Source organism: Panthera tigris, chromosome B1, assembly GCF_018350195.1.
Source record: "Panthera tigris isolate Pti1 chromosome B1, P.tigris_Pti1_mat1.1, whole genome shotgun sequence".
Taxonomy (NCBI): Eukaryota; Metazoa; Chordata; class Mammalia; order Carnivora; family Felidae; genus Panthera; species Panthera tigris.
The window spans coordinates 15,527,480-15,540,529 of record NC_056663.1 but is presented as its reverse complement, the minus strand read 5'-3'; the positions used below and the strand labels follow the sequence as shown (position 1 = coordinate 15,540,529).

Below are 13,050 nucleotides of genomic sequence, written 5' to 3'. Positions count from 1 at the left end.
AACTCTTTTGCACTGTTGATGGTAACGTAAATTGGTGCAGCCTCTGTGGAAAACAGTATGAGATTTTTCAAAAAGTAAAAAATAGAACTACCGTATGATCCACCAATTCCATTCCCGGGGATTTACCCAAAGAAAACAAAAACACTGATTTAAAAAGATGTACACACTCCTATGTTTACTGCACCATTATTTACAACAGCCAAGATATGGAAGACATCTAAGTGTCCACTGAGAGATGAATGGATTAAGATGTAATCATAAAGAATATGATTACTCAGCCATGAAAAACAATACAATTTTGCCATTTGCCAGCACATGTGTTATGCTAAGTGAAATAGGTCAGACAGGGAAGGTCAAACTCCATATGGTTTCACTTACCTGTGGAATCTAAAAAACAAGACAAACAAAACTAACCAAAATAGACTCATAGGAATACATAGTCATTAATATTATAATAACTTTATACGGTGACTAGACTCATCCTGATGGATCCTATATAATGTATATAGATGTCAAGTCACTGTGTTATACCCCTGAAACCAATAAAATATTAGATGTCAACTATACTTTATAATAAATAAACAAACCTAAGTAAGGTGGGGGGGGGGAAGGCAAAGCCAAAAGAAAGCTAACATGATTTTTTTAAAAAAATATTTGCGGGGTGGGGCACCTGGGGGGTTCAGTCAGTTAAGCGTCCAACTTTGGCTCAGGTCACGATCTCACAGTTCATGAGTTTGAGCCTCGCATGGGGCTCCGTGAGGCTCCATTGGGCTCTGCACTAACAGTACAGAGCATGCTTGGGATTCTCGCTCTCCCCTCTCTCTCTGCCCCTCCCCTGCTCATGCTTTTTTTCCTCTCTCAAGATAAATACACACTTTTAAGAAAAGTATTTGCATACATTTTTCACAAAAAATTTTAAAAACATACAGTGATTCAACATAATTGGGCAGATATTCTCTACCAAAAACATTTTGAGATATATTTTTTCTAATTTTAAGTTTTATCTATTTATTTGGGGGGAGAGAGAAAAAATACAAGTGGGGGAGGGGCAGAGAGAGGAAGAGAGAGAGAATCCCAAGCAGACTCTGCACTGTCAGCACAGAGCCCGAAATGGCGCTTGAACCTATGAACTGTGAGATCATGACCTGAGCCCAAGTTGGATACTTAACCTGACTAAGCCACCTGGGCACCCTTGAGATATATTTAAAGTTATAAAAGGTGTCATCTACAATTAACATCTAAAAGAAAAAAATTAATCAATAAATGTTAATGCCTACTTTGGGCCCAAATAAAAACCAATATAAGTTTAATATAATTTAATGTAATAAAATATTAAAAGTTTTTATAAACATACATAATAGTGTTCAGTTGAACAAGCCCATATTATCCCTTTTGTTAGTAACTTCCTGGTTGACACTGCTAAATCAAAAACATACTAGAATTACAGTCTTTTCTCCTTTAAAAACAATGTTAACTGAATTACTAGACCATGTTTTTCCAATACTATAAGACCTGGAATAAGAATTAAGTCTTTCTAGACCTTAGTTTTCTCATTTATGATGGCACAATAATTTCCAAAATCCTTGTGAGCAAAAAAATTATGATACCTTTTTTAATTTTTTTTTAATGCTTATTTATTTTTGAGGCAGAGGAAGACAGAGTGCGAGTGGGGGGAGAAGCAGAGAGAGAGAGGGAGACACAGAATCTGAAACAGGCTCCAGGCTCCGAGTTGTCAGCACAAAGCCTGATGCGGGGCTCAAACCCATGAACCGTGAGATCATGACCTGAGCCAAAGTCGGACGCTTAACCAACTGAGCCACCCAAGTGCCCCTTATTTTTTTAATTTGAGAGAGAGAGAGAGAGAGAGAGAGAGAGAGAGAAGCAATCAGAGGAGAGGGGCAAAGGGAGAGAGAGAATCTCAAGCAGCCCAGCATGGAGCCAGATGTGGGGCTCGATCCCATGACCCTGGGATCATGACCTGAGCCAAAATCAAGATGGACACTCAACCAACTGAGCCGCCCAGGTACCCCTGTGATACAAATTTTTTTTTTTTTTTATTTTTTAAGTTATATTTATTTTGAGAGAGAGAGAGAACCAGCAGGGGAGGGACAGAGAAAGAAAGACACAGAGAAACAGAGAGACAGAGAGAGAAAGAGACTATCCCAAGCAGGCTCCAGGCTGTCAGCACAGAGCCTGACTTGAGGCTCAATCTGACGAACCATAAGATCATGACCTTAGCCAAGATCAAAGTCATATGCTTAACTGGCTGAGTCACCCAGGCGCCCCTATGACACAATTTTTAATCAAAGTTTTCTTGAAATTCATCTTACTACCTGATTTTTATAGTAAAAATTACTTTGCCTTTTTACCAGAGTCAGTTATTTATAATATAAAGAGAATTAATATATAATTTAAAAAGTGTCCAAACTGCCATCTTTCTCAAGGCTATTTTTTATAGATGTGCTAATATCACAAAACATATGGACCAGAACTGAACCTTCAGTCTCTTTGGAACTTTACTCAGAAAAGTCACATGAAGGTCATGTGAAATGAAGGTCAAAAGGAAGAGGAAAAAAAAAGGAGCTGAAACACAGAAGCCAAATATTACATAGGTTGGATGCACTTAATGAATGAATAAATGAATGAAAAGATATACAAATATAAGAAGAAAAACCCAAGTTTTTAATGTACCTCGATGAGTAACGCAACCATCTTTTTCCCATCAGCTTCAGGATTCGCATGTTTGTTAAATTCCAAATCAAAATAAAGCTTGCACACAGCGTTTTCAGGAATGACTTCATAGCAGTGTAAGAGATTTTTTCTAATTGAATAATGCAAGATTATTAGGTTTACATCTTATACCTTTTAAATCATAATACCTGCTTTTATATTTCAAGATACTGTATTAACTGTGATTTAATGACATATAACTATGGCACAGTGAAGGCATGACAAAGTAAATAACTGCTCACAGTAGGTTTATGGATCATATTATTAAGAGCTCCCATCACACAACATGTAATAATTGTATTCGTAACATTATTTAACTTGAAAATATTTTCAAGTTCTGATAATTTTCACATTGTATGACAATTCTTTGCTTTTTGGTGACATGATAAAGCAAATCCTGTCTAAGAAAAGAACTTTCTCAAACTGGAATCCCAAGATCACATATATTCTTGGGATTCGATAAATTTTTTGAGAATTTTTAAGATTTGTATTTTCATTAGGAAAACAGTCTTTTCAAAATTGGCTAAAAACATATTCTAAATCACCTGACTTCAACGAGCTTTCAATGCTCCCACGTGGATCAGGAGATAGGACTTTAACACGGGTTAATAAGAACAGATACTGACTTGATAAGTAAATGATTACTTGTGCTAAGTGAAGTTCCGATGGCATCCTATGTAAGTAAAAGGTTTGTAATTTCAACACGGAAAAGTGATGGGGGGATTGGGTCATCATGTGACACAGATTATTTAGGAACTCAAAACACACACACACACACACACACACACACACACACACACACACACACGGTTGGTTACATAGTACTCTTCTCCCAACACCTGGTGAGATCATTCAATGTTGCCATGACAAGGAAGCTCTAGAATTCAATTCTACCAGTAAAGGACTATTGCGTGATTGAGAACTGTAACAGTTAATTCAGCCAGAATCAATCTCACAAACATAACTAGATGAAGGAAATGTAACTTTAACATGCTGTGCTTTACAGACTTACCGGGATTTATAGTAAAACCAAAGTTGAGTGTAGGTTGTTACCAGGTAAATACGTTGTCCATCACCCACTTTGTATTCCAAAGCAAATACATGAACATCCTTCATAGAAATCAAAAATAATATTCAAAAAATTAATAGAGTACAAATCCAAAAACCCACTGTAGCTACTCAATGCTTATGAAGAATTTTGTCAAATTTTGAAAAACTGGAATTTGATCATTCTGTATTACTAAAAATAAGAAAAATAGTCAGTACATCTACACCGATCAAAATCTTTGCTTTAAATGTAAATGGACTAAATCCTCCAGTCAAACGACAAAGGGTAACTGACTGAATGGATAAAAAACACAAGACCCATCTATATGCTGCCTACCAGAGACTGAAAGACACTTCAGACTGAAAGACACATAAACTGAAAAAGGGATAGAAAAAGATATTCCATACAAATGGAAATGAAAAAAAAAAAAAAAAAAGCTGGAGTGGCAATACTTCTAGCAAACAAAATAGATTTAAGACAAACACTATAACAAGAAACAAAGAAGGTCATGACATGATGATAAAGGGATCAGTCTAACAAGAGGATACGGCAATTGTAAATGTCTATGCACCCAACATAAGAGCACCTAAATATATTAAGCAAGTACTAACAGACAAAGAGGGAGAAAATGACAGTAATACAATAATAGTAGCATACTTTAACACCCCATTTACATCAATGGATAGATCATCCAGACAAAAAAAATCAATAAAGTAACTCTGGCTTTGAGTGACACACTAAACCATATGGATTTAATAAATATATACAGAACATTTCATCCCCAAACGGCAGAAAACACATTCTTTCCAAGTGCACATGGAACATTCCAGGATATGTCAGGCTACCAAACAAGTCTCAATAAATTTAAAAGGACTGAAATCATATCAAGCATCTTTTCCAACAATAACAATATGAAACCAGAAATCAATACGAGAAAACAACTGGAAATAAACGTGCTAGTAAAAAAACCAATGGGCCAATGGAGAAATCAAAGGGGAATCAAAAAATACCTGGACACATGAGAAAATGGAAACACAATGGCTCCAAATTTACGGGAGACACAGGAAAAGCAGTTCTATTAGAGGCAAGTTTATAGCAATACAGGCCTACTTCAAGAAACAAGAAAAATCTCAAAGAAGCAATCTAAACTTACACCTAAAGGAACAAAACAAGAATAAAAAAAGCCCAAAATTAGAAGGAAGAAAATAATAAAGATCAGAGTGGAAATAAAGACTACAAGACAATATCAATGGAATTAAGAACTGGTTCTTTGAAAAGATAAGCAAAATTGATATAACCAGACTCATCAAGAATAAAAAAGACAACTCAAAAATGAAATCAGAAATAAAAGAGGGGCGCCTGGGTGGCTCAGTTGGTTAAGCGTCTGACTTCCGCTCAGGTCATGATCTCACGGCTTGTGAGTTCAAGCCCCACGTCGGGCTCTGTGCTGACAGCTCAGAGCCTGGAGCCTGTTTCGGATTCTCTGTCTCCCTCTCTCTCTGCCCCTCCCCTGTTCACGCTCTGTCTCTCTCTGTCTCAAAAATAAATAAACGTTAAAAAAAAAAAATTAAAAAAAAAAAATGTGCAGAGCACTTGAATAGACATTTTTCCAAAGAAGACCTATAGATGGACAAGACACATGAAGAAATGCTCAACATCACTAATCATCCCGGAAATGCAAATCAAAACCACACTGAGATACCACCTTGCACCCATCAGAATGGCTGGTATCAAAAAGACCAGAAATAACAATGTTTGTAAGGATTTGGAGAAAAGGGAACACTCATGCAGCACTGCTGGTGGGAACGTAAGTTGGTGCAGCCGCTACGGAAAACAGAATGGAGGTTCCTCAAAAAAATTAAAATAGAAATACCATACAATCCGGTAATTCGGTATTTACCTGAAAAAAATGAAAGCACTAATTCAGAAGAATACGTGTACCCATATTTATTTATAACAGCCAAGAACACACCGAGTGTCCACTGACAGATGAATGGATAAAGAAGATACAGTATATGTACTCAAAGGAATATTACTCAGCCCTTAAAAAAAAAAAAAAAGAATGAAGTCTTGCTGTTCACAACATGGATGGACCTAGAGGGTATTATGCTAAGTGAAATAAGTTAGAGAAAAACAAAGATCATATGATTTCATTTATATGTGGAATCTAAAAACAAAACGAACCTAAAATAGACTCATAAATACAGAGAATAAACCGTTGGTTGCCAAAGTGGGGCAGGGAGGAGATGGAGAGACAAGAGAGAAATAGGGGAAGGGGATTAAAAAGTACAATCTTCCACTTATAAAATAAATAAGTCATGGTGATGAAAAGGACAGCATAGGGAATATAGTCAATAATATTGGAGTAACTTCGGTGATAGATGGTAACTAGACTTATTGTGGTGAGCATTTTGTAATGTATAGAACTGTCAAATCACTATGTTGTTCACCTGAAACTAATATACTTACTAGGTCAACTATATTTTAAACAAAAAAATTTTTAAGTGTCATTACAAATTTTTCAAACCAATTGGCACCACATAGGTCATTGCTCTTCATTCTTAATATAAAGTAAATGGCCAATAATTCACAGGGATATGTTTTGCAAACAGTGTGATATTTAGATCACGATTCTTTTGTAGATCATGTGGGCTGGAATGAACACAAACAACGATTTTTAGTTTGTTTTTAGAAATCTAAAGTTACAGTAGCCCCAGAAATAAAGGCAGGAGATGAGAAAATTACCTCTTTACAGCTTTTAACAAAATTAAAGGCTTCAGTTTGCCGATGGAATAGTTTCCAAATGGAAGGTGGTTCTTCTGGCTTGGACAATCTCGGTCTGTATACTGAGGACAATGGTTTCCTCTCATAACAAGCTGCTCGTTCTTCAATTTGCTTCAGTTTTGCTTCCCATTTTCTCTCCATTGGTTCAGAAGTTACGGGAAACTAAATCCTATCCTGTGTAAGATTTCTACCAATTAGTACTAAAACAAACAAGGACATCAATTTCTTTGTTTAGAATATATATACATATTTTTTTGGTAAAACTTCAAAACCCATTTCCTAATGGCTATTTCCTTATCCCATTTATTTACTTATTTATTTTACATGGAGTTTTAATGTGAAATGAGAACATGGCTAGTTGTCAGATATCTTTCAATCTTGGTTCTTCTAACAGTGCTATGATTTTAGAAGTTCCCTGAGCCTTAACTGCAAAATGGGGATCAATGTCATCCCGAATACTTTATGTAATTATCAGGATACATGTGATAAGACCTAAGAAAACGTTTTGTAAATTACAAAGTCGCAGGTAAATACAAGTGGTTTCTGTATCATTATCGTTTTCACTAGAACCACTTTAATGCATCAAGCACTATTGACCTTGCCCAAGCCGTCCTACTACTTTGGCCATGACCCTTGTGCTACTACTTCTCAGGGCAGAGTTCATTTCCAGACATCGCTGTGCAACTCTTAGTTCCCTTTCCTTCTATGTTTCTATCCATTTCTTTTCTTTTCACCCAACACAGCCGTTAGTTGGGAGGACAACACCGTGTATAAATGGGAACTGCAATATTGGCTATTTTGGTTTCGGATGTCTATGTTCATCATAAGCACGACTGAAGACAGGAATCAATAAATTTTAATCTATGTCTGTTAATGACTGTAATTTTGTGATCAATGTGAAATGATGGTCTTTTAACACTTGTTTATTAATCTTATATGTTTTTGTTTGCATACGTTTCCATTTTAACCAGGTGAGGGGGCCAGGCAATACTTTTTCAACTTTTGATTATGTTTTACTTAGAAAAAAAAAAAAAGGATGAGTTTTTAGAAGGGGGAAAAAAAGCTTGTATCGTAGGTAGATAATGGCCACAAAATTTTTGCCATTCCTCCCATCAATAGCTGCTGTCTGAGCCCACTCCCACACTGACTCTGTGTTTGGTCATGTGACTTGCTTTGGTCACATCAACAATGTGAATCTCAATGTGTCAATGTCACATCAACAAATGTGAAGCAAACTAGTGGCGTTAAGTGCTTTTGCACTGGATTTGGCTATGCTGTAGTCCCACCCTGGGACTGTCATGCCGGAATTCTAGCCTCATAGAGGATAAAAAGCCATCTGGAGAAGAACCCAGGTTACCCCAGGTAACAGCCAACATCAACTATCAGATATATTGAGTTAAGCTATTTTGGATCAGGCACCCACCAGAATTCAATGTGTAAGTAAGCCTGAGTGAGTTCAGGTGAGATCTGCAAAGCAGCTGTTCAACCCACAGAACTGGAAGAAAATATTACTTTTTGTTCAAGCCTAGAAGTTTTGGCTTGATGTTTTACACAGAAATAGAAACCCGATGTAGTCTCCCTCTTCATCAATATCATCTATGTCATAATTTACTGATATATAAAACACATACATTCATTTTGTAAGCCGAAATAACAACATAAACTACAGCATTTGAGGGAAACATTCCTATTTACCTTTCGCGATGCCTTTCCAGTACTTGTGCTTATCATGTCGATAAATATTCTCTTAAATTTTAGCAGAAAACCTTCCAACAACACAAACTCACTGGCAAATGATACGTTCCCGGGAAGGAAAAACAGGTTCATCCTAGAAGACTGAGATGGTAGAATGTCATGACTGTTAAATTTCACATTTGACTCCAACCATAACAGACCTAAGAAAGATTGCTCTCTCAAAGTTACACCTGATCTAGATGAAAATTATAAATTACAAACCAAGAGGGGCACCTGGGTGGCTTAGTCGGTTAAGCATCCAACTTCAGCTCAGGTCATGATCTCCGAGTTGATGGGTTTGAGCCCCACACATCCAGCTCTTATGCTGACAGCTCAGAGCCTGGAGTCTGCTTCTGATTCTGCGTCTCCCTCTCCCTCTCTGCCCCTCCCCCGCTGGCACATGCACTCTCTCTCTCTCTCTCAAAAATAAATAAACGTTAAAAAAAATTTTAATAAACATTAAAAAAATTTTAATAAATAAATAAATTATAACCAACATAATTCTAAAGATATCAACATAAATTTCATTACAGGTATGCCGAGGAAAGGAATACAACTTCACTGGATTGAAGAGACAGGATAATTTTTTTTTTTAATTTTTTTTAACGTTTATTTATTTTTGAGACAGAGAGAGACAGAGCATGAACGGGGCGGGGGGGGGGGTTGGCCAAAGAGAGAAGGAGACACAGAATCTGAAACAGGCTCCAGGCTCTGAGCTGTCAGCACAGAGCCCAACGTGGGACTCGAACTCACGGACCGTGAGATCGTGACCTGAGCCCAAGTCGGACGCTTAACCGACCAAGGCACCCAGGCGCCCGAGACAGGATAATTTTTGACGAAATGGCTTTTTCAATACGAAGTGATACGGGGGCTCCATAATGCTAGATTCTGAGTACAAAGTTTATTTTAATTTGTTTCACATACAGATAAAAATCCTCAACATTTAGACAACCTAAGTGAGAAACTGATTCTCTTCTATAAAATATAACTTTTAATAAAGCCCACTGATGACTTAATAAAGACAAGAAACACAGAATGCATTTAGATAGGATCTGTAGCTCTAGGATCTAACCAGTAACTGACGAAGAACAACCATGTACATGTTCACACTTAGTGACACTGACATCAGGAAAATTTTTGATTTTGTAAAAATTGCTGGCATGACCATGAGAGTATGGTTTGACAACTCACTGAACTGAGGAAACCATAGTGCCAACAGAGAACAAAGAGAAATTCAATATGTTATTCCCTCATGTTGTTTGCACAGTTCAAAAATTTTAACAGCTGGGTTCAGGGTTAGAAGACAACGGGGGGCCTGACTGTAGGAGCAGGAGGATTAAATGACAAAAGCAAAGGAAATGGAGAACAGGAAGGCATCTGGCATTTTGGTTTTGGACTATCATTTTCCTCATCTCTACCCTCTACGAGAAGAAACAGGTCACCAATTTTGAAATGCTTTTTTTTTTTTAATGTTTATTTTTGAGAGAGACAGAGCGTGAGTGGGGAAGGGGCAGAGAGAGAGAGGGAGACACAGAATCTGAAACAGGCTCCAGCCTCTGAGCTGTCAGCATAGAGCCCGTGCGGGGTTCAAACTCCGAAACAGCAAGATCATGACCTAGGCTGAAGTTGGACACTTAACCCACGGAGCCACCCAAGTGCCCCTTGAAATGCTTTTAATTCCTGGTGGGGAAGGATTGTGGTCTTTTACATAACTGTGCAGCAAAAACCTCTTTTCACACAGGACCGTAACTATTTTTGGTAACAGTTTCCAAGTTCCAAAGAAAAATATTTGTTGTATTTTAAAATAGTAGGCTTAAGAGGGTTGATGGGGGGTGGGAGGGAGGGGAGGGTGGGGGATGGGTATTGAGGAGGGCACCTTTTGGGATGAGCACTGGGTGTTGTATGGAAACCAATTTGACAATAAATTTCATATATTGAAAAAAAAAATAAAAAAATAAAAATAAATAAAAATAAATAAAATAAAATAGAATAGTAAGCTTAAGAGCTCTATTATTTATTTCTTCACACTGTGCTGCAATGTTCTTTCTTCTTTCTCCTCCTCTTCTTTTTTTAAAGTCAGCTCTGTGCCCGATGTGGGGCTTGAACCCATGACCTCAGGATCAAGAGTCACAAGCTCTACCAACGGAGTCAGCCAGCCAGGCACCCCCGACAGTGCTATTTAATTTTTTTTTTAATGTTTATTTATTTCTGAGAGAGAGAGAGAGAAAGAGCATGAGCAGGGGAGGAGCAGAGACAGAGAGGGAGACACAGAATCCAAAGCAGGCTCCAGGCTCTGAGCTGTCAGAACAGAGCAGGATGTGGGGCTCGAACTCATGGACTGCGAGATCATGACCTGAGCCAAAGTCGGCCGCTTAACTGACTAAGCCACCCAGGCGCCACATCCCACAATGCTTTTTTCTTAACATTGCAATTAACCATGTTCAATACTGATTTTACAACTAAAGGTGGTCAGGCTAGAAAAAAGTCTGGCTGAGTCATTTTTGAGGAACCAGCCAACCTCAATAGCCCTGGATTATGCCCAGACTTGCCCAGCTAGCACACTTGGTGGCTGGAGTCCCAGGAGCAGCTGGAATACAGATTCCCGGCCTCTAGGGAGAGCTAAAGCCTGGCCATGGTTCTCCCTGGTGCGCTTCTAGCTTCTTTCTTCTTTTGTTTTATCACAAGTCAGCTTCTCCCTGTGCCCTGAGAACAGATTCACCAGTATTTTGTTTCCTGGCATGTATGTTCCAGTTCCAGTGTTTAGTAATGTTCTGGTATTTGGCAATATTTTCTTAATAAAATCCCCTTGCTGGCCTCCTGGAACACATTTATACTACTTCTCCCGCTACTAGAATATTCATAATCAAGTATGAGATTAAAATTCATTTACAGTAATATTGTTATAGAAGATTATATCCCAGATGAGTAACACCTGAAGAAATTAACTACACTAATTGAATCTTCTCCCCACCCCCCACTCCGGTCACTTTGCCTCTCTATGCTTAAACAAAACTAAGTCATATGAAAATTTCCCTAAGGGCACCTGGTTGGCTCAGTTGATTAAGCATCAGACTTCGGTTCAGGTCATGATCTCGAGTCGGTGCATTCCAGCCCTACGTTGGGCTCCATGCTGATAGCTCAGAGCCTGGAGCCTGTTTTGGATTCTGTGTCTCCCTCTCTCTCTACCCAAGCCCGCTCACACTCTGTCTTTCTGTCTCAAACATAAACATTAAAAAAAATAAATAAATAAAATCAAATTTCCCAAAAATTTCTGGTAAGGGATAACAAAACATACAGTGATATATTATTCTTCTCCAGCTTCCCCTTTCTACCACCCCCAGTGGATCATCCATCCGAACAGCCTAACTCTGCCAGACTAATCACCTTTAAAACCAGATTCAGAACTTTCCATAGGGCCACTCATTAATGGTTCTGAGCATCACTCAGTTCACACTTTGATTCACCTCAAGAAGTCCAAACTCTCTCCAGAATCTGGACCAGATTCTAAACCGCTTTACAGTCTCTAGAATCTAGACCACTTAATCATTTTATTTCTTACCACCAAATGCATAAGGACCACTTCCTGTCCCTGGCCAATTACAAGCACCCTCTGGCGTAGATTCCTCTCACCTGGAATGCCTCACTTGCTTTTCCCAAATTCTTCCTCTTCAAGGCCCAGATCAAATTCTGCCACCTCTGAGACAACTCTGTCAAAACAAATTACTGGACTCAGAAGACATTTCCTCTAGCCAACTGTTCTACTATAATTAAAGTTTCACTAGACAAATTAGCATAATTTACAGGAAAACAAAATCTGCTGCTGCTTTAACTCAAGCATCATTTTGGTAAGAAATTCCTGGGCACAGGAAGGGGCGTGGGCATCTCAGGGTAACAGGACTTATTAACAGTACCAGTTCCTTCCTTAGAAGTAGGAGCTGGACCACCGGTAGGATTTGGAGGGGGTCGTATTCTTCAGTTGCATTGCAGCAGAGAAAGGACTGCCAAACACTGGACCGCTCTCAATTTGGGAAGGATAAAGAAAGGATCTGAGTTTAACCCTGGTAACTCTTTTAGCAAGAGCAAATGATTTAACTGTCTTCAACACCTGTAGCGACTGTAATTGGAATTCCTACCTCTTGGAGTTGTAGAGAGGATACAATAAGAAAGTGCACTGCGAAAATGTACTAAGCACTCAACAAAGGGGTGCCATATATACAAGACGATGCATATTTATGTACAAATCGCAGCCCCCGGATTTATACCTGAATGGGCAAAAATGTTGGGGAGCAGGCTAGTTCTTAACGTGGATATCATGAAGCTCTTGAAACTTGGTGAATTTCGTGCTCAATTGTGTTGATATATTCTCCTGCGAAAACGATATGTTGTTTGCATCAGGGTCTGAACGGAGATTGTGAACGAAAACGGGCGGGGAAATCAGTAGAGCAGGGAAGGATTCGGATTTAGGGACAGTAAGTGGGGGGGTGAGCTAAGGAAAGCGAAGTACAGATTTACCAGCGCGGGTCGCGGCCTGCTCCCTTTCCTCCCGGAGGTCTGACGGGGCCCGCCTTTGACTCCCTTCTCTCTGCTCCTTGGGCCTCGTGAGGCCTTCACGTCTCCGTCCTTTTACTTTCAGAAACCCGCGCCACCGGCGGAAACCCGTGGGCCCGCAGCAGCAGGCGGGGTCCGTCTTCAAACCCCGCGCGAGGGCCAGGCCAGAGCGTGAGGGGGCGTGCCGACCGGAGGGCGCCGGGCCA

General features: G+C 39.0%; 1 protein-coding gene across 4 annotated transcripts in view; it reads right to left on the bottom strand.

The window, feature by feature from the left end:
* The window catches only part of PRIMPOL (primase and DNA directed polymerase), a 52,005-nt gene extending 39,010 nt beyond the window's left edge, over nt 1-12,995 (bottom strand). For 3 of the 4 annotated variants that reach the window (XM_015545171.2, XM_042982969.1, XM_042982970.1), the window contains exons 1-7: nt 12,809-12,995; nt 12,559-12,662; nt 11,927-12,003; nt 8,258-8,398; nt 6,524-6,736; nt 3,743-3,840; nt 2,692-2,821 (exon numbers count right to left, since the gene is read on the bottom strand). In XM_015545171.2, the coding sequence (XP_015400657.2) occupies nt 2,692-2,821; nt 3,743-3,840; nt 6,524-6,703 (408 nt within the window). In that variant the 5' untranslated portion in view covers nt 6,704-6,736; nt 8,258-8,398; nt 11,927-12,003; nt 12,559-12,662; nt 12,809-12,995. The remainder of the gene's footprint in view (nt 1-2,691; nt 2,822-3,742; nt 3,841-6,523; nt 6,737-8,257; nt 8,399-11,926; nt 12,004-12,558; nt 12,663-12,808) is intronic. The other variant, XM_015545170.2, reaches the window with a different exon arrangement.
* Nucleotides 12,996-13,050: the final 55 nt, after the last annotated feature.